At 44.1% G+C, this 22,365-nt stretch overlaps 1 protein-coding gene across 8 annotated transcripts in view; it reads right to left on the reverse strand.

The window, feature by feature from the left end:
• Sptbn1 (spectrin beta, non-erythrocytic 1) overlaps positions 1-22,365 on the reverse strand; it is a 168,990-nt gene that overhangs the window by 26,060 nt on the left and 120,565 nt on the right. For all 8 annotated transcript variants that reach the window (XM_006514599.4, XM_006514600.4, XM_030245736.1 and 5 more), the window contains 11 exons: positions 21,285-21,397; positions 20,375-20,562; positions 18,652-18,769; positions 17,565-17,723; positions 16,666-16,968; positions 15,017-15,170; positions 13,138-14,008; positions 12,910-13,047; positions 11,420-12,176; positions 10,486-10,688; positions 4,116-4,206 (listed from right to left, as the gene is read on the reverse strand). In XM_006514599.4, coding sequence (XP_006514662.1) covers positions 4,116-4,206; positions 10,486-10,688; positions 11,420-12,176; positions 12,910-13,047; positions 13,138-14,008; positions 15,017-15,170; positions 16,666-16,968; positions 17,565-17,723; positions 18,652-18,769; positions 20,375-20,562; positions 21,285-21,397 — 3,095 coding nt within the window. The remainder of the gene's footprint in view (positions 1-4,115; positions 4,207-10,485; positions 10,689-11,419; positions 12,177-12,909; positions 13,048-13,137; positions 14,009-15,016; positions 15,171-16,665; positions 16,969-17,564; positions 17,724-18,651; positions 18,770-20,374; positions 20,563-21,284; positions 21,398-22,365) is intronic.

The following is a 22,365-nucleotide window of genomic DNA, read 5'->3' on the forward strand; positions in this document are numbered from 1 at the left end:
AGTGGATCTCTGTGAGTTTGAGGCCACTGTGGGCTACAGAGTGAGTTCCAGAACAGCCAGGGCTATACAGAGAAATCCTATCTCAAAAAACCAAGAACCAAACAACACACAAACCTGCTCATTTATCTACTGGGTGATGTGTGGGAATGTCAAAGAACATAAACAACTTGCTCACCGTGGAACTAATGCAATGACAACAGCCATTCTTTTTTTTCTGTCAACTCTAAATCACCTTTACCTGTTTTTCTGTAGCCTCTAACTCTCGAAGGAACCTTCCACTCAAACTAAGAACACTTCACAGAACTGGACTCCGAGACCAACCATATATACTAGAAAGCCACACAAAGCTTGCCAGCTGCTGACAGACTAAAATAAATTATAAGAGGCTTGGAATGGGAGTTGGCCAAACCAAGCTCTGACCTCTTTCAGGCTTTTATCCCAAGTCAGACCCTGCTTGGTCCTGCTTGCCTATAAGTGCCCAGGCCAGAGATATACAATGGAGTCCTTCAGGGACCATCTACCGCCACTTGGGTGGGTGAAAGTGAGATTACTTTTAAAGCAGTCACTACTCCCTGTGAGTCTGCACCTGAATATCTCCATGGTTTCATGTCTCAAAGTCTACAATGGCACAGGAGACCAAAGACGCCTTTACGGTATCCGTGTTTCTGAAGCCTTTCATTAATACCCTGGTACTGCTGGGAAAGGCTTCTCCATATATTTGCTTCAACAGCAGTGGGTCTGTTCTTTATAAAATGTCAAGGAGGGCAAAGCGGGTCACAAGAGAACTGCTGACTTTGAGAATGGACAAAAACTCTAAGTACTAGCTCCATCTTTCATGAAGGAGAACTGTCGGGAGCAAAGGTCAAAGCAAATCTTTTGTAATGGAAGACCACTGATTGGTCAAACAACAGTAAAGATAGCACGTTTTCAACTAAAAAAGAATTTAACTATTTCCCAGCAATCTAAATGGCTACAATGTGACATACGAAGGACGTTTGTCCAATCTAAAAAAAAAAAAGAGAGAGATGAAGAAAACCAAATGATAAAAATCCCTCTGTGTAGCACAGAGAGAGGTCTCCTACAATAGAGGATATTTGTTGACCGAAAGTGCCAGGGACATACACATATTTTCACTATTCATAACACACAAGTAGGATTTTGTTTTTAAAAGGAGAAAGCACTACATAAAAATTACACTTATAAACCAATGTGCTCTTTGTTGAACATATCATCCTACAGATATCATGCAGACCAGCACAATGCTGTAGAGCTATGGAACTAGCTAGTATTCTGGTCCTCTGTCACCATTCTGGAACTAGAGCTAAGTGATTATTTCAGGCATTCACAAAGGTCATGTCAGAATATACTCATTCTCTGCAAAAAAACCCAAAAAAACCAAAAATCACTGTGCAGATGGAAAAAAGAAAAAGAAAAAGAAAGAGAAAGAGAAAAAGAAAAAGAAAAAAAAAAAAGCTTTAATCACTGAGCAAGGCTCAGTACAAAACTCAGTCCTGTGCCAAACAAGTCTGTACTGACTTCCTGGGGAAAGAGAACAAAAACCACCAACCAACCAAACCAATTCACCTTCAAAAGTCAGAAGTACACTCTAAGAGAATAAACCAGCCAGCCACAACTTTCAGATCATCTATACTCCACCAAAACCACGCTGTGAAAATTAAGATGTTCCCTACATAGGTATTTGAGGTGAGCAAGTGGGTCCCTGTTTTAACTGTATCAAGTACAATGGCTGCCCTCAGTCCTTATGGGGGCAATAAAGGCAGATCTTAAAATTCTTGCTTCCATTAGCCAAGGCACCCAGGAGAAAAGGAGTATGTATGTGTGTGTGTGTGTGTATGTGGGGGGGGGGGGGGTATTGAGGAGGCAACAAACCTGTGGATTCTCTAGACCTTGAACACAAACAGCTAGTAACAGTAACTTCTGCCTACTAGGTAAATAACTACCATCATAAAACATAGTCAAATGTAAGGCTGGTCTATATGACCTCCACTCCCAAAATACTCTGGCCTACTATATTTAAACGAGGCAGAATGATGGGTGTTTGCAGTGCAGGAATGGGACACTTCTTTTGGTCAATATACTTGTATGTCTATAAAGTGTCTGGAAACCAGCAAACCTAAGTTTTGTCACATGCTGACTATAAGCTGTGTGGGACATCAAACATTCTCAGCAGTCACTGTGGCTGTGCAAACTTTAAGGAATCCCACAGAGCAACAGCAAAACAAGAGACGTAGGATGAGGGGGACTTGGCACAGTATTCATGTAGAAAGCTACATATCTTTCCTCAGACTTAGCCTGGGCTTTAACATGGTTCTGTCAATCAATTTCATTATATTAACTTGTCCTTTAAAAGTGGAAGCAAGACTAGGGCAGTGGCTAATATCTGTAACTTAATTTTCATAACAGAAGTAGGTTCCAGGCTGGTTTAAACTACAGTATGACACTGTCTCACATACATACACACATACATACATACATACCCCAAAAAAGCAGGTATAACATAATCCATTAATTCTCTGGCTGAAGGAACACAGTCTCAGGTGATGTCTGTTTCATGGCAAACATCAGGGTGATACAAGGAAAGCCAGTGTGTGGCGGGTGCTTCTCTCCTGCACACACTGGCTCCCTGCAAAGCACACTTGCTGTGTGTGTCTTGAGTGAGTATCCTCTCTAATTGGCTATCTGTGTCCCCCTGACACTCAGAAGAAGCTTTTTGTCTAACATGGTGCGTAGGGCTGCCAGAGCATATTATAAGGTTCACGGTCTCTTTACTAGGCACGAATGCCTTTTGTTGCAAAAGATCTAACATGTCTGTTGTACTTCTTTGAACATATAGCTGGATGTCCATATACAAGGTGTTTGTAATGGGTTAAGACTATATTCTGTCCTGGTCCCTGGCCCTCGGGTCCCTACACTTTCTTGTGGATGTTCCTTATCCCATTTTGGGGTCTAAGGGAATTTATTCTATAAACTAGAGAGGAACGAATTCCACTGTAGTTCTCTGGCAGATGGAGAAATATGATGTGTTTATGAATTTACATATATGGAGTTTGCTACATGTTTCTTCCTAGCTGGCTTTCAGAAGAGACTACATTTTCTTGGTTAACTTTAGTTTTCAAAGTTTCTTTCTGGATTTATTGGGGGTTGAGGGAATCATGAGATTAATAGTGCATGTTAAAAGATGGTCTTTGAGATGCAGAGTACTGCTTGGCATAAACTTTCTTTTTAAGGTCTTAATGAAAAAGAAATCTGGAATATAGCTTAAAATTTTCTGTTTTTCTAAAAAGATTTATCTACTTTTTTTCTCTTTTTCCTTCTCACTTCAGCCCCACTTGCTCTGGCTCTCACTTGCTCTGGCTTCTCACTTCAGCCCCACTTGCTCTGGCTCTCACTTGCTCTGGCCTCATTCTACATGGTTGTGAGCCACCATGTGGTTGAACTCAGGACCTCTGGAAGAGCAGTCAGTGCTCTTAACTGCTGAGCCGTCTCACTAGCCTAACATTTATCTACTTTTATTATATGTTTATAGGTGTTTTCTCTACATATACAGCCGTGTAACATGTGTTCGCAGTGCATGCAGAAGTCAACGAAGGGGTCAGATTCCCTGGAACTGGAATTTCAGGAAATTGTCAGTCTAACTGAACCCGAATCCTTTGGAAGAGCAAGCCAGTGTTCTTAACCACCAAGCATCTCTCTAGCCCCTATATCTCTGGTTTTTAACATATAGAGAGAGTTTCAGTATTTAGTAAGTTGTTTCCGTCCATGGTGTTTAAATGTACCGTTTTTCCAAAGAGTTAAAACATGGCAGCTGTTTTCGAGAAGTATGCTCTGAATTTTAACTTAAAAAGAAATGGCCACATGCAGCTAATTTAAATATAGCCCTACTCTACAATGTATCCTAAAATGTAGATGAATGGATAATCTAAACTGCTGGTGATATGTATGGCTCCTCCAGGAGACTGACAGGAACACGGCGCCCTAACCCATAACCACAGACCCCTAATGGATTTCTGGCTTCCCTGGTTTCACGGTTCAATTGCCTTTCTCCAGTGCTGGCTGCTGTGGGACGCCGCAGAGGAAGCTGAAGGGGAACTTACCTCTTGACAATCTTGCAGGAACTTCTGTAGATCACGGTTGTCCTTTAACCTCATCAGAAGTTCACTGGCTGCTTCTCGATTCTTCCTGTGTCTGTCAAAAGAATTAAATAATTTAAAAATAATTAGGTGTAGAATTTACAGGCTGATTTCTTCCCTGGGTTTCTGTGTGTGCTGGGAAGTGTTCGCTTACAGCTCATAAGTATTTGATATAGGCAAGATGGAGAACTTTTAGCATCCTGCAAATGGGTAAAGCCACAGGAGGTGCACAGGAGACCCAGGTAATGACAGTCACTGCATACATTTAAATGCATCTCATTCTAGAAGAGAAGATCTGAGTGTGCACAAGGCCCTGCTACTGACAATGTGAAAGAATTCAAAACTTACTTCTCTAGAAACTCATACAAGGTTAAAAAATACACATAATACATAACTCTTGGGCCAGAGAAGTGGCCTATTGGTTAATAGTACTAAAATAAATAGAGAATAAAAATAAATCATGCAGTTATCTTTTTTTTTTTTAAAGACCAGGCTGGCCTTGAACTCACAAAGGCCTGTCTCTGTCTTCTGAGTGCTAGAATTAAAAGTATGCATTACCTCACCCAGCTTGACTATCCTTAAAAAATATTTTCTGAAAAGTTCTTATCTTGGGAAGTCATCACACCAAATACCACAAGTGCAAAAGTTCAGACCTATGGGGTCACATGCTTATTCAGTTCTACTCTTGATAGGGCAGCTAAGGTTTTAAGTAAAATCCCCAAACCTTAAAACAAAGAACAAACAAACAAAACCCAAACCAAAACCATAACTCCAAAACCTGTGAGATTTGGAACTAGCCCTGGTGAACAGCATGAGAAGGCAGGTGCTTAGTTTGAACCCTAACTTGCTGGCAAATATCTTTCTTGTGCCTTCAAGTCTCCAGAAACTGGACCAGCAGAGTAAATGCCAGCAAAGGGCCACTGATGCAATGAGAGCTGTTGCTCAGTGGTAAAGATCAACAAGTATGCACAAATACAAGTCCTAACGCTGCTGGTAGCCCTTGCAAGAAAAGTCTGGCTCACTGAGGGTGTGAAGTGGAGGGCTAAAGTAGCCAATAGGGTTAAAGCATAGAGGCAGGAGGTATAGCTCAGCTGGTGGACTACTTGCCTACCTAGCACCACAAGACACTCCATTTACTCCTTAGCAACACACACAATGGCAAGGTGGTGCATCACTACTACTGAGCTGGAGGCAGGAAGTCAGAAATTCAAGGCTACCCTCAGCTAACTGAGTTTGAGGCTCACAGGAAGAGCTGGGTCTTCACTGCGATTCTCAAAGAAATTCTTTGTTGTATGAGCCTGGGGGACAGGAATGTTCTCCATTCCTGCAAGCAGTACAAGTAAGCAAGAAAAATCTCAGGAGACACAAAAGTGCTGGGTGACGCTTGGAGAAACTTTTATCAGAAGAAAGACACCCTCATTGCATGCTGACAACGCAATTCACAGTAGTCCCTGGCATTGCAGCTCTCATCTACCGAGGGGCCTGAAGAAAACGCTCCCAATTCCAGGGCTATAAGAATATCACGAACAGTTGGGCAGTGGTGGGCACCTTTAATCCCAGCACTTGGGAGGCAGAGCGAGTTACAAGACAGTCAGGGCCTGAGAAATCCTGCCAACAAAAACAAAAAAAGAAAGAGAGAGAGAGAGAGAGAAGGAGAGAGAGAGAGAGAGAATATCACAAATGGAAACAATATGGCCATTAAAATGTTGGATAAAGGGACTTTTTTCTTTCTCAGGTGAAAGGGTTCCTGAAGGTTCCATGGATGAAGGGATCTTAAACACTTAAAATGTGAGCATGCTACTTTGCCATTGCTATTCTCTATTAGAAACCACAAATTAAAGCAAGACTTCAATGAACTTGGGCTGAAGGAGTAAGCATCTGAAAATGTTTGTCAGGAAGGAAGGACAAGGTCACTTCTAAACAGCCGTTACCCTCAAATCCCAGCTATTTACAATGGAAGTTCATGAACAAATTTTCAAGTGGAAGATCATTTGAGTTGCACCGAGTGGCAAAATGCAGTCGCCTTGTCTTTAATCAGGGGCTTTGTAAAAAGAAAAAGATTTGATTCCCTTCCTCACAGCATCCCATGCAAATGCCACAGAGGCAAAGAGACTCCCATTGGCAGTGATATCAAGTCCAAAGACACCGCTGAGTGTGGGGGTGGGGAGAGGGAATAAGTCTGGCTTTACTTAGTATGCTTTCAGATTAAACAGCCATAGATAACACTGAGCATGAAATCTTGTATAGAGGTTCCTGCCTGTGTTCCCACGACTAGGAAGGAATTGCTGTGAGTCCGAGGTCAACTGGGGCTTAAGAGTAAGATTGTATCACAAAACAAAGCAAAACATAGTCAGTTCCCATGTCGGAAAGGTTTCCTGGTGATAACATGTGGCACTCACAAAAAGGAAAACTTAGAAATGCTTTCAAACTGGGGTCCTAGGTGAAGTTAAGAGGGAAGGGACCCGGAAGAAGCTACTCAAGTCTGGCGGTTTCTGTACTCATCAAGGTGCTCTGTGCAGTGGTGTCCTCTGCTTCATTTTCATCTCTCACCATCTGTCTCCTGGCTAACCCGCTGACACTAACTTGTGTGAGATGGTAAAATGGCTAGTTTCTGTGTCAACTTGACATGGGCAACAGTGATCTGGGAAGAGGGTAAAGCTGAGAGCAGTGCAGACAATGGAGGCCTGCCTAGTGAAATTTCAGAAGGAAACAAAGATTCTATTTGGTCCACTTATGTGATATTTTAGATTAATAACCTGTAGAAATCAGTGGGATGACTCAGTGGGTAAAACATTAGTTGCTAAGTGTGATCACTTAAATTCAATCCATGGGACCTACATGGTAGGCGAGAACAACCGCCTCCTGCAAGTTCTGTCTACATTCATAGTGTGCACCCTCAAAATGGAAAAAAATATTTTAAAAATATTTCATTAAAAAAGTCTCTGGAAATAAACCCTCTGTTTTGCTGGGACAAACAAAATCTGGGAAGTGTTTTCTTAGGGTCAGCACATAGAAGAGCTGGCTGTGGCTGCCACTTAAGCTGTTGGAGGACTTGGTTCTGTAAGGGTCATCCCAGGCGGTACTGGTTTTGAAGGCATGAAGCAGTCATGGACAGCCGCCTCAGCTGCTGGCACCACGAGAAGCTACTGGTGACGGTGCAATAGCATAGGAAACCCCATGACTGAAGGGGTCACGGAGAGGACTGAGGTCTGGCACCACATGTGAGAGTATCTGAAGAGAGCCCAGGAGAGGCTATTGGTGAAGGTTCAGCCCAGTTTCAGTGGAGACCCAATCATTCTGGAGGTGTCAATAACCAGGGAACCACCAGCATGGTCAGCAACAGTGTGGCGTGGCACTGACTTGAGCATAGGAGACAAGCTGTTGTGCAGTGGATGGCTGCAAGACCTGTTGAAACCCAGCAAATCCTGAGTGGGTCTCAGAAGTCTGACACTCAGCTTCCTACGACTTTGAGGTCACTGGAACTACCTCTGGTTCTTCCTTCTTTAATTAAGAAAGCATCTAAGAATTTTTTTATATGAAAGAAGTCATAGTTGAACGTCCGTGGACTTTCACAGAGACTTTGAAATTAAATAAAAATGGGTATTTCAAAGAGAATATAGATAAGAGAGGCTCGACTTAAAGACTGTGGGATTTTTTGATTGCTTTATATTGTCATATTAATATTAGCATGGCATTTTGAAGACCACAAGAAAGAGAGACTATTGCTTAATAAATGGTGTGTTTGTGTGTCAAGTCCAAAGGGTGTCAAGTGTGCTGGCTAGTTTTTATGTTAACTTGACACAGGCTAGCTAAGTCATTTGGAAAGAGATAACATCAATTGAGAAAAATGCCCCATCAGATTTACTTGTGGACAAGCTTGTGGTATAAATTCTTGATTGATGATTGATGTGGGAGGGCCCAGCTCAGTCCAGGCAGTGACACCCCTGGGTGGGTGCTCCTGGGTGCTATAGGAAAGCAGACTGACAAGTCATGAGAAGCAAATTAGTGAGCAGCACTCCACTATGGCTTGGCTCCAGGTCCTGTTTTGACTCCTTGCCCCCCCACTTCTCTGGAGATGGGCAACAAGCTGTAAGCTGAGAATAAACCATTTCCTCTCCAAGTTGCTTTTGGTTATGGAATTTTATCACAGTGATTGAGACCCTGACTACAACAGAGGGATTTTTGTATCAAGCTGGATAGAGGTTCATGCTGCACTACCCTGTGTCTGGACAATGCTGCAACCTTCCCTTTGCGCAGAAGCCTCCCTCCCATTTTCAGACCCTCAGGGAAGGTTTGGGGCTCTGATGTCACCTGCACCCATATTTTCTCAGCATACTTTACATTCCATAAGAAGGCTTTGTGGAAGTGCCTTTGAGCAAGAAAATAGACCTGAAGGTTTAGATATTTAATTATCTTGCATCTCTACAGCCTCTGGAACTCCCAGGTCTGTCTACAAAAATCCTTTTTCTTTGGTTTTAAATCCAGGGGCCTTTAGGGATAATGAAGTGATACTAGACTCGTGTTTATGTCAGCTGTTAAAAAAACAGATGGATGTGGAGTCAACAAGGGAGCCCTCTCCTCCCATTTTTTGTTTAGCAATAGTAAAGAATGTTCTTTCTACTTCATTTTTTTTTCTACTTCATTTTTAAATTGAGAAATCCTTGCTGGGTGTGGTGGTACATACCTCCTTCCCCCCACAGGGTTTCTCTGTGGAGCCCTGGCTATCCTGGAGCTTGTTCTGTAGACTCAGAGATAATCTCAGTACAGAGGCAGAGGGAGAGAGGCAGAGAGAGAAGCAGAGAGGCAGAGAGAGAAGCAGAGAGGCAGAGAGAGAAGCAGAGAGGCAGAGGCAGAAGAGATCTCTGAGTTTGAGGCCAATCTACAGAGCGAGTTCCAGGATAACCAAGGACAAACAGAAATGCTTTCCTGAAAAACAAGAACAACCCTGAGCTATCCTAAGGAAGCCCTGAAGTGCAGCAGCTAGCTGTCTCCAGAGTCACCGGCTTCCAACAGCCCTGTACAGCTGCAGCACAGTGCAACATATAAATAAGCTATGGAGGTAGAAAGCTAGCAGCATGTTTGTCCAAATGCACATGTCTAAGAGCTACTTCTGCCTTAGGGACCCAGCATCTGCACCTCATGCAGAGGAACACGGCATATTACACTCACAAAAGGAGACCTGACATTAGAAAAGAAGGAATTCTTTTCTTTTCTTTTTCTTAAATATTAGGAACTGGAGGATCTTTGGTTCTCACATTCACTTAAGATTTTGATAGAACTTTTGTTTATTCTTCAAAGCATCACACACACACAACTATAGTAAAAGTTATATTGTATCTTATAGGTGTACCCTTAGAACATATACAAGCTCCAACTAAAGTGCAAGAAAATTGGAACTGGGAATGAAGGCAACTCCCCTCTGTACCTTGTCTTATTTTTGAGTAGAATTCCCAGGAGACCCTTTGGGATGCTGAAAGCAAGACACTGTGGCAGTAAGCAGCTCTTTGAACTGCATAAAGACAGATGAAAAGCCCTGATATCACTCTCATGAAGACCTTAAATTCAGTCTAAACTGCAGGCAAAAGGTAACTGTTACAACAGAGGCTAATGACTGTCTACATGAGCAGCCCACAATGACTCTCATCAGTGCAGCTCAACACTGGACTGCTCAGGCCTCCTCTGTACTTTAACCAGTACAGGGCAGGACTCAGATACAGAAAACACAGACCTTTAAAAACTAGGGAGACAAGCTTTTAGGAGAGAAGAGGAAGAAGAAGAGATGATGCCCAACTGTCTAATCCTGGAGAATGCCCTAGACTAGGAGAAAATATCTTTTTCTATCATCTTAGGGTGTGCAGGTAGAGCATATGACAGCACCAGCTATGTCCATTTTTTAATAAAGGGCAGATGCTGTCTCTCCATAGCTTTCTTCAGTGCTCAGGACAAGCAAGTCTCACCTTCCTTCTTTCCTTTCTCCTTACAGGTGCCTGAAGAATGTCACATGGATGAAGGAGAATATGGCCTGGGCCAGGAAAACTCTGGCTTTCAAGGTCCCCTCAAGTGAGCCACCATGAGAATTCTGCAAGAGTACAGCTTATGGAGGACGGGCTTCGAGGCCTTCTTTTGAGGACATCTATAAACACTTCACAAGAATCAAACTAAGGGAGCCACGTACCAGGCACTCACTTGTTGGATGAGTTGATGCAATTCTGATAAATACCTATAGATTGCTCTCTGGGAAGCTCAAACCCACAGTCCCAAGGACTCTGCGTTAGTGGCTGGAAGTTTAACAGTCCAGAGTATAGTTCAATTCCAACATTCAAAAATGCTGTACCTGTCGTCAATAGAGTCCACCTTCTCCTGGATGCGGTCGGAGTTGATGTTCCCATCGCTCACCAGTCTTCGGCCAGTCTCCACAACAGCATTGATCTTCTCCTCGTTGGCATCCATGGTGGTCATGAAGTCCTCCTGCTTTTTAATGGCTGCTTCAGCTCCTTCCAGGGTGGTGGGCATTTCAGTATGAGCCAAAACATACTCCTTGTTTTAAAAGAGGAAAAAAAAATCCAAAATGACATTACATATTAACAAAGAAATTACAAGGACTGTTTCACTGTATTTCCATTCCACAAAATAATTTATGAAGCGGGTAAAATTAAAAGTTTGACAGACAAACATAACACACACACACAGCCTAGCCCAAGGATAATCCATTAGTCGCTCCATTTCTCTAAGTGGTAAATGTTATATAAATAGGTTTTCCTACAATAAGCAAAGCTTGGTCTGCTGGCTAGAAGAGTCCTCTCAGGTCCACAGAAGCAGCAGCAGACCCTCTGTACTCTCTTAAGAGAGATTATAACCCTGACACTGGCAGCCATCTGCAGTTGCTTTGTATCCTTGGGTGAAATTCTTGATCTTTCTAGAACAAAAAATAATCCCCCAAAACTTGCTCACTGTATTCTTTAAATTGAGCCCGCACGCCACAGAACACTGCCTAACTAAATAAGGAGTTATATAGACCTCAACAGTAATTACCACAGAATCATACTTTGGAAGACAAAAGAGCTTCCTTAGAAATTTTCAATTCTAGGTCTTTACAGCGTGATGGGTTTCAATGCCATTGAAGAGTTGGGGGTGGAGGGGCATCCGTTTCAAAATAACACATCTAATTTCATATAGGCATGGCTTAAGCCTGCTACTTAACCAAAAGTTTCCAACATCAGCCAGGGCCTGTTTCAACAGGATGGAAGCCAGGCCATGTGGAACGTTACCTGGTTATTAAGAAAAGCTTCAGCTTGTTTGGTGTCCCTAAGGAACTGCTGGTAGGCATGGGACTGGGAGAGGAGGTTTTGCCTGTTCTCCCACATTTTGTGGAGCTCATTCCAGCCAGTGTCTAAGGCCTGCAGCCGCTGCCGCAGAAACATATACTGGGCATCAGTCTGCCCCTGGGTGACCATCTCGCCCATGTCCCGCATCTTCTGGTAGTCTTCCTCATAATTGTCGATCTCATTTTTGATATTCTCGTGCTGTGTGAGAAGCTTCTCTGCCTCAGTGAGGGTATTGGGCATGTCCTCTGAGGCGATAGCAGTCTGGGTCCTGGAGAGCCAAGACTGGAAGTCGTCCAAGTCCCGCAGAAACTGCTGCAGCTTGCTGGCCTCTCCCAGGGAGGCCTCTCGGTTCTTCAGGGTTGTCTTCATTTCCTCCCACACATCACTGATCTCGGCCAGCCGAGACAGGATAGCTTGAGCCTGGTCAGGGTGCTCGGACTCCAGCTTCTCAGCTTCTTTCTGCAGGTCACTCAGCTTCGCCTCAATGGCTACCAAGTCTCGTTCCATGCCAGTCAGCTTGCGCTGCAGGGCCATGACACCTGCCAGGTCATTGCCAAGGTCTTGGGTAGACTCGATGACCTTGGTCTTCTCCCGGATCCAGGATTTGGTTTCATTGCACTCGAGGTGGTAGTTCTGGATGCTCAGGGCAGACAGAAGAGCATCCTTTTTCCTGTCCACCAGTTCTCTGAACTGACTCCACCTGTGAATGTAGACAGCACAAGAAGGGATCAGAATGTCTGGTAGATCCTGAGACGGGTAGCCAGAGTTGAAGCTGCCTCACTTTCCTCCTTCCCATCTTTCTCTGACTTTCTCTGTTTTTACTTGTGTGCTTTTAAATCATGTCACCCAGTAAATGTCAATCAGATGGCTTAGTGCAATGGAGTCCCACAGGGTCTAGTAATTCGTGCCTGCTGTATGCATCATACATTTCAAAACTGCTCTGGAGGAATATTTCCCCAAGCCAGACTGATGGTAAACTTTTGAACAATCTACTCAAAGATGTCTGCTCCACAGACAGACAGGAACAGGACAGGGGTCTGCCCTGACAACTGATGCTATCTTTGGCAAATCAAGCTTCATTATAGAACCCTGCTCTAGGGTTCTAACCCTAACTTCAACTTAAAGGGACAACACAGACAGGTTCTATCTTGCTGTCTGTCTTCTACCAAGGCTCTAATTTTAATCTGAGGAGAAGTTAGGTACTGGGTGACTCTGACTCATGTCCTGAATAATGTAACCTCACTTTAAAAGCTGTTTCTTGCAAAACATGGATGAGAATACTTGGTAAAGCAGATGCTGCTGTCATGACATCCATGCTACAAGGATGTGAACCTGTGCAGGAAACTCTTTTCTGACAGCAAAGCTGGGCAAGCACTGTCACCCTCACCAGAGCCACACAGGGACAGCAGGCGCTCTGCTGATGCCATGCATACCTCGTGTTGAGTTTGTCTTGCTGAGCTCTGATTTCCTTTTCACTGGGGTGGCCATTGTGCATCAGCTGCCGTGCAATCTGGTTCACCACAGCAACCCGGGAAGCCTGGTTGTTCATTTCTGGTTCTAGGCTCTCAAATCTGAGGAAAGCAATTCAAAAGAGTAGTGACTTTAATGGCTTATGTTTCAGTCCATCGCCTTAGCACCCAGGTAGTAGTAACTTCACTTACCTGTGCTGGATGACTTCCAGGTCCTCCAGCTTCTCTGGGATCTGCATGTTGTTGAGCCACTGCTCCTTCTCGTCAATCCAGAGCTCACAGGCATCAGCCTCACTGAACATCTTGTACAGGGCCAGGGTGTCCTGCAGAGCCTGCTTCCTTAGCCGTGTTAACTCTGCCATCTCCTTGCAGCGCTCCTCAATTCCTGCCAGCCGGCCCTTCACATCTGGAGACTCTGCATGTGCTTGTGGAAGGGCACTGGCTTGCTCATGCAGTGTGTCAATAGTGGGCCTGTAGTTGGTGATCTCTTCTGCTACATCTTTATGCTTCTTGACCAGAGACTGCGTGGAGTACTCATCATGGCCCACATCATTGCTGGAGACAATCTTGAGTATATCTAACATCCAAGCATCAATATCATCAGCATCAGCCTGGAACTGGTGCAGTAATGAGGCTTCCTCTAGGCGCTTCTTCCTAATGGCTGAGAGCTGTTCCAGGTTGGCCCACTGCTCCCGGATATAAATGATTCTCTCACGGATCTTTTCCGATCCAAAGTGTTCCTCTGCAATCATGTCTTCACCTTCTTTAATGGCCTGCTCAAAATGGCCACTACGGCCACTCATCTCATCCTCAAATGCCCGGTGCTTGCTCAGCAGGCGCATGACACTGGTCAAGTCTTTCCCGTAATCATCAGAGGACAGGATCTTCTCCTTCTCTCGTATCCAGCCTTCCTCTTCTGCCATCTCCCAGAAGAACTTCCAGAGGCGACGGGACTCTTCCAGGCGAGCCCTACGCTCGGCAGCCAGCTGACAAAGCTCTTGATAGCAGAACTCCATGTGGGCAACACGGTCTCGAATTACCTGGGGGTCACATGGCTTGTAGCCTGTTTTAACACCAAGGAAAGAATGCTAAGTCTCCAATAGCTCCCTGTTCATTTGCAGACAGTAAACTATGTTCCATGTTCTAGCTTGGCTCCCGTCTAAGCAGTGTCATATAAAGAGCAACAGTCACTTCCTGCCATACTGACTAGGACAGGAAGAAAGGGCTATGACGAACACTGCACTTTTGGCCCAACTGTAGACAAAGAGATCACTTACAAATCAAGAAAGCACACGTATCATATGGAAGCAGCTGTGTTTACTTAGTTCTTAAGAAGCAGTGGTGGCGCAGGCCTTTAATCCCAGCACTTGGGAGGCAGAGGCAGGACAGCCAGGACAACAGAGAAATCCTGTCTCGAAACAAACAAACAAACAAAAAAGCAAGGCTCTGGGCTGGAGAGATGGCTCAGCGGTTAAGAGCAGTGGCTGTTTTTCCCAAGGTTCTGAGTTCAAATCCCAGCAACCACATACACATACATGGTGGCTCACAACCATCCGTAATGAGATCTGATGCCCTCTTCTGGCATGTCTGAAGACAACTACAGTATACTTACATATAATAAATAAATAAACCTTTGGGGAAAAAAGAAGGTGTGCACCACCTCTGCCCATCTTATTTAAAGAAGCAAGGCCCAGTCCTTCTCCCTCAATAGCACGTGACTAGGTGTCAAAGCTGAGAGCTGCTAGAGCAACCACAGTAGGCTGTCGGTCCACATCGTTAACGAGTATGGACTGAAAACATTAACACTACCAGATGCTAAAGCTCTCAAAACCAGATAGCATTTGAGTATTTAAGAAAAATATGGGTCTATTTCAGAAAAAGACAGTGCTGAAATATCAAAACCAAACCAAAACACTGCAGTGACACATTATGACCTGGAAGTAAACAGTCCTCCCAGAACCCTAAAATGGTGCAGTAACTTACAAGTCCCGTCGCCACACACAATGTTTGTAGTTCATGGAGATATATTTCCGTTGTTGAGGTGATAATGCCTAGAGCAGTCCATTCTTACCTTCCCCATCTGTTGCAAACTTCTGGGCAGAGGCATTCACACCTCTTACACGCTCTGCTTGGATTGCAATGTCTGCTTCAACCAGGGCATGCTTCTGTAACAGGTCTTCAACACCAAGTAAGTGTTTGCCATAGTCTTGAGACAGCAATAGCACCTGTGGACAAAGCGCAACAGAAATGGCACTGTGAATACAACTGAGTTCAGTGTATCAGCACACTTAGCAGCCTTGCCGTACCACCCCTCTGGTTTGTCACTGGCCACCTCTGGACAAGACAATGCCAAATAAGTCACAACAAAACAAACATGAGACCTAGATCGGGAGAGACACAATGAACTAAGGACCATGCGCCTTGGCAAAAGCAAATAAAATTCACATTAAACACACAGAATAAAAGGGAAAGTCCCCTTAAGGGACCCTTCCCCAAGAGCCTTTCTGCTGGCTATACAACCAATAGGAGAATCTACTTAACAGCTTGTATGCCACATCTTTAACCCAACAAGAAGACCATGGTCAAGTGCCACGTCTTTAACTAGTAAGGAGACCACAGTCAGGTACCACATCACTATTATGAACTCACTGGAATTTTCTTGTTCTTCATTCAATTTGCAAATTTTTCTCCCGGCTACCATCCAACATCACCTCAGATAAAATTTCTATTTCACTCTTAACAGTTCTCAGGAAACTATGTTAACCTGAATTACAGTATACATATCGTGATTTATAAAGTGAAAATCACATCTTTGCTATACTTTAGGAACATTTCTATTTTAAGAGTTCAAAGGATCAAACCTAGTAACAACATTCTAAGTGTGAGGCAAAAGCAGAGGGAAACTGGAGTTATCAGCTGCCCTTGTCCCTCTGTCACCACAACTTAAGAGGCAGGGAGCAGGTAAAGACTGACATCTAGGGGCAGAGTTCTCTTACGTAAGAAACACCGTGTTTGGAGAGAAAAGAGGATGGTCTAAACACTACTCTCATCCGTTACAAATCCCATCCCATTGCCATTAGGGATAAAAGCCTTCCAGCTCAAAAACTGTTCAATAAAGATGCTGCATCAGAAGAAACCAACAGGCACAGGGCTGTGGCACAACGGCATGAATCTAGGCTCAGAAGTGCCAGGGACAGAGGAGAAAGCACAAAAGAGCACTGCAGCCATTATCATCCAGTCCCACAGTAACCTGGACACATCTTACCACACCCCAGCTTCTGAGAGGCCACAAGGCAGACTTAAGCATTGGCTGGTTTGAAGGAGAGGAAATGATACAGCACTAAGATCTGAATTCTGGCTTCCTAGTCCCTGGCCTATGCTTACCACCACCCGCCATTTGCATATATGATCCTAGAACACTATCACTAATACACAGACCACTGAACATATTAACAATGAAAAAGAAAATCATGATTCTCTACATTGGTAAAAATCTAAATCACTGCGTCAGATCTGGGATATAAAATGGTTTCGTTTACAACTTTTCCATGGTGCTCATCTCATTTAGTAGTGAGCTAGCCAGCTTATGAGCACTGCGGCTTCAGTCTGGCTTTGCAGAAGAGTTCACTGGACAAAGAGCACTAGCGCACAACTCCCACAAAGAGAAGGTCTGACTGCGTCAGCTCTGGCCTCCCCTGCCTTCTTTTGGTCAAAAGTTACCTTCATTTCATCCATCCAGTCCATAATATAAAGCATTTCCTGGAATATCTTTTGCAATCCCAGGTTCATCTCAAGACGCTGCCTCCTGGCCCTGAGCAGTTCCAGCAAGTATTCCCAGAGCCGGATGACATTGTCCTTCCTCGCTGTGATGCGCTTGATGTCATGGTAGTTCTCGGCTTCAAGTTCCCTGGCCACAGCCACCACGGCCTGAACTCGTTCTTCATATGCAGCGATGTCTGTCTCAATGGCCTCGTGTTTTTTGGTAGCAGCCTCAACAGCGGGAAGGTCAAATCCAAAGTTGTCCTACAGAGAGACAGAACAAAAAGAAATATAAAGAAACGTAAGTCACTGAGCCGGGTGGGGGGAGCACAATACAGTGCGTAAGCTGACTTTGCCACTGGTTTCTCACTGCCCTTGGACCCTTGCAAACTTCTGGTTGAGTTCAGATGTGTTCCTAACAGTACTTAAGAAACTTCTCACTTTACAGAGGGCCTACCATCTGACTTAAGATACTGAAGTATGTTGGACTTTGTCAAGCCAAGGGAAAGAAAACTGCTCTTGTATTTCATGACCAGTGTCACGCCTTGAGAGGATGGTTGGTCAAATACTGAGGGGAAAAAAACCAGGGGAACTTTTACAGCTTACATGAATGTGAACAATTCAGTCACAGGCTCTGAACAAATTGCTCGAGCTCCTAAGTCTATGACAAGTTAGACAAACAGACAAGAAAGTATATCAGAAATTTTAAACATCCTTTGTGCAAATGGAAGTGATGGCTGGTCAGCAACGTCACAATACTGGATGTTGTTAAGTGTTGTCCTGAGCTCCAAGGCCTCTTGGAAAGAGCTAGTGTTGCTTGGCTACCTCAGAAACACTTGCATTAGTAATTCAGACAGAACCTGAGACACAAGACGCTGGTTTTCACTCAGCCATGTCTCCCTCATAGCTGCCTTGCGATCAAATCTTCGGGCGAGTTGTTCCAGTTTTTCCTGCCGTATGAGCTCATTCCGCAGAGCCAGTTCTCTCTCATGTTCTGCTTTTTCCAGTCTTTCCCAGGCCTGCAGTAGTATAAAAACAAAAAAACATGGTTTCCTGAAGCATTCAAGGAGCTGTCCTTGACTACAACAACAGCTAGTATTTGTCCAAAAGATCACAGGACTTGAAAGGGAAACAACATTTCCACCCTTGAGAAAAAGATATTTTTCTCCCTCCCTCAGCACAGTCTCATGGGAACACACTCTTGTGTTCAAAGGTCCTGCCATAAGCTTGGAAGCAAACACTTGCAGGATATGAGCAACACGACGACATCTTCTCAGCAGCTCTCATCACAGACAAGAAATGAACTGACTTTCACGCCACCCACAGCCACATTTTAAAAAGTGAACATGCCTGAATTTCTCTTTCAAAATCCTGACATTAAATTCATTCCCGAAAATGTCTTACTTAATTTTTTTTTAAAATCCAATCAATGAATGCTCAAAGGATTCTGGGTGCAAATGAACAGTTCTGTAGTTTTTCTAGTTTTCATTTGAAAATAATACCCACAGTACAAATCTCTACTTGCAGGCTTGCGAGACACAACAATGAAAACAGCCGGTATGTATAACAACTCCTCTGACAGAGAGAAACAACATCTATGTTTATAACCCACAGACATTCCAAACACGTGGAATCAGACTTCCAGTTCCTCTCTATACAACAGGAGGACATCTGAGTTGAGTGCTTCACAAAGATGAGGACTAAACCGAGCATCTGCGTAACAAGGTAAACTGTGGGCCAAGGCTGTTGACAAAGTCTGACACTGCCTGCAGAGCTCCAGTGAACTGACCTATTACAACTCTTTGCTGGACCTTCTGCTATTCCCTGCCATCTACAGGGGGATGCTGGGAGTGACCCTGGCATTTTCTTGCCCCCCTAAAGTAATCAAGCAGAGAAAACCCCAAGGATAGGGGGGGGGCAACGCATGAGCGTGCAGGTCCGCTTCACCTTGTTGATGTCAGAGATGAGCTTCCCCTCGCGGGGCATGTAGACCTTCTGATTATTCGCTCGCATCTTGCTCTGAATTGTGAAAAGGAGCACCTCCAAATTCCCCTTCTCAGTAAACCTGAGGAGAGACAACCAGCCGTAAGCACTCCCGTGCCTTCTTCCTTCAAGACCAAAGGCTCACTTATTAGAGAAAAACGTACTTCATACAGTCACGGAATTCTAAAACCCTGTTCTGCAAAATCTGTACACTGGGGCAGCAGCAGGCTAGTCAATGGGTGTTTATGGACCTGGGAACTGCAGCATTGCTTTGCGGCTGCTTGTTGTTGCTAGGACTGATGTTTGAGAACATCAAGGAACAGAGTATTCTTACTAGTAACCTCAACCATGGTTTAAACCTTGTGCTCTAGACCAGTGGTTCTCAACCTGTGGGTCATGACCCTTTGGGGGACTGAAAGACCTTTTCATAGGGGTCACATATCAGATCTCCTGCACATTCGACTCTGTATTATGATTCACAAGGGTAGCAAAATTACAGTTATGAAGTAGCAATGAAGACAGCTTTATGGCTGGGGGTCCCCCACAACAGGAGGACTTGTACTCAAGGGTCTCAGCATTAGGAAGGATGAGAACTACTGTCCTGGGCAATGGACTTAATTCAGAAAGGTGGATGAACAAGCCAGCAAATGTCTAATCTAAATTTTCAGTTGGTTTCAAAGACCTCCCTCACCAAAGAATTTACAACTGAATTTTCACAAGAAATGAAAGGACTTACTTTGGAAGTATAGTAAACAAGGAAAAAAGTCCATAATTCTTACTTAATAATTATTTTAAAATACTAAACTCAAAAATTAAATTAGGGGGTTGGAGAGACGGTTTAACATGTCCGGGCTGTACAAGTGTAAGGAGTACAGATAGATCTCTAGCACCAGCATTAAAAGCTGCCGCAACTATGCTGGTGATAGTGGGAGGATGACTGCTAGCACTTTCAGGTGTGTCGAGAGAGCCTGTCTCAAGTTAGTAAGGACACCAGACACACTTCTCTGGTCTCTGAGCTTGAACACAGTTGTGCATTTCCAAACATATACAGGTGCATACATCACATACATTTGAAGAAAAGAAAAAAAAATTACCTTTCTTAGGTAGCAAAACTCTATCTCAACTGATAGGCAATGATTAACTGTCTTTACCTAACACAGTATTAATGTCAGCATATGCTTGATTACAGGATATTTTATCGGATCTGTCCAGGGTCTTATAACATATACTATGTATCAATATATACCCTAACTTTTCTTCTATTTTTCTTTTGAGGAATGCTCCTGCAATGTAGTCTGAATTAATCCTGAACTCAGGATCGTCCTGAAGTGCCCCAAGTATTGCAATTTCAGGTGTGTGCTACCACACCTGGCTGGCTTCACTGTGTTGCTTTTCTAGAATCTACAGAGCACTGCATGCCAGGGCTTTGAGAAGGGACTGAGGACCTGTGTTCTTCTTCGGCTCACACATATCCTGAATGTCAACGGTCCAGTCTACTAGATAGGGCTCAGGGGAATCATGGTGTGTAACAAGTCTCAGCAACTACAAATCAGGCAAGAAGGAAAACAGGCTACTAGGAGGGACACTGAGTTAACAGTGGAAATCGCCAACGTTACAAACAGGTGTCTTTGGGCTGCTGCACGTCTGCTCCCATACTAACGACCATACATTACACGCTGCCTCTTACTTAGGTGGTTTCTCCACTGTGCGGTACGTGTTGAATGCCTGGAGCTGCTGCTGGACCCCAACCAGTGAATTAGCAAATTTGCGGTTGTTTAGGATGATGATGGTTTGTTCAATCCACTCCAGAAGGTCAGAAGCAAGTGACTCGTACTTCTCAATCATTTTCTCTGTTTCTATAGCATTATCAAGCACCTGAAAGGAAGGGTTAGAAAACCAATACCCAGGTGTCACCAGTCAAGGAACACATGCTACTAACATATTCATTCTCTCTCTCTCTCTCTCTCTCTCTCTCTCTATCTCTCTCTCTCTCTCACACACACACACACACACACACACACACGAGCAATGGCCAGCTTTTCTGTGGTTCTGTTTCTTGACAGAGCATTTTAACTTAAGTGCAAAAAGGCATGCAATCTAGGCCTATTACCTGTGAGCAGTGGCAGCCTAACTCAACTGGAACTGGTTCTGAAGCCACCCAACCCCCCCAGGATAAGACTATGATGGTTTCTGTAATTGCTACAAAAGCAAAAAGATTTCTGGATTGGGGGACAGGGAACAAAACAAAACAAGCAAAAACAAGCCAGTGAACTCTGCCTACATGAGATGAAGAAGTCCTAAGTCTAAGGCTTTTAAAAATCATGGTCTGTAGGATTTCCTGACCAGGGTGAAGCCAATTTAGTTAGATTTTAAACAGTGGATTTCCAGTGAAGGATGACAGGAGGCTTGTGTCTGAGATCTCTTCTCAGTTCCTTTCCAGAGATCCCCACCATCATTCTGCTTCTCACTACCTTTGGGAAGACAATGGTTCTACTACTATTAAGTACTGCTTGCTACTGGCCAAAGTGGAGCCCATAGAAGAACAAGGGCTCAGAAGCAGTGCAGGAGGTGTGCTCTGATGTGTGTAAGGAGCTCACCTTTCCAATGCGCTTTCCTTCGACAGCCAAGGCCTTCATCTTGGAGAAGTAGTGGTAGTAAGTCACCACGTATGTGATGATAGACTTCTCATCAGGGTGGTCCACACTGATATCTGTAACCAGAGGGGTTCAGTCAGAGTGCTACACGTCATGCCGCCGCCAGGGCAGCAAAAGCAGCTACGACATCCAGCATCCCTTAACCATCCAGCAACTCCTTAGTGTTTGAAAATTCTGCCATCACACAGTTAATTCCCCAACAGGGAAGACAGCACACCAGATTCATTTAGCACATGGATATCCACAAATGCCTCTGCAGAAGGCCAGCTTGTTTCCTCACCTTATTCTCAACCCCTAAAACCAAACTGGGCTGTGGTCAGACACCACAGCTCAGCCCATGGCACACACATCTTGGGACAACTTTTGTCTCCTTTTACCTGAATCCAGGTAGTGACAGATTTTAATGTCACACTCTCCTGTTCACATAAACAAACTTAAAACAATGGCTTCCTCAATGGGATTCTCTGTTGCCCCACTCAACCCAGGCTGGCCCTCAGAAGCATGAACACAAAATGCCCTTTAGCGTGAGCACAGTTCCTTCAGTTCTTTTATCAGGCTTTTTCTAAGTGCCATGCGTTATTCCAGATGTTTCTAATTCCATAGGAGGATATGCTTCTTCACTCATATATGCCCTGTATGTCCAATACTTCCATATTCCTTACAACCAGCCTTTGCCTGAAAGGGCCTTCTCCCACTCACATTTACTACTGGCTCAAAAGGAGCAGCTCAAGAGCTACAACCCCAATACATGCACTTCTTATTCCTGTAGTTAAATTACTTTCTTCTTCCTGCCTTGGGACTCTGTATAAATGGATACATAGTCTACTTTCTGCAAGATATAATTTACTCATATGTTTTTGCTTTTAAGCCTTAATCCTAAAGGGTCAAGACTCTATTGTAGGATTCCTATACCACTCCACCTTCCAAATTCCTGAAGGTAGAGGGACAGTGTGTATTCAGTGAATCAAGTAAATGAAAATGACACGTCTTGGGAGTGGAAATGTTCAGAGAAACACTCAGCCAG

This window comes from Mus musculus, chromosome 11, assembly GCF_000001635.26.
Source record: "Mus musculus strain C57BL/6J chromosome 11, GRCm38.p6 C57BL/6J".
In the NCBI taxonomy this organism is placed as follows: domain Eukaryota; kingdom Metazoa; phylum Chordata; class Mammalia; order Rodentia; family Muridae; genus Mus; species Mus musculus.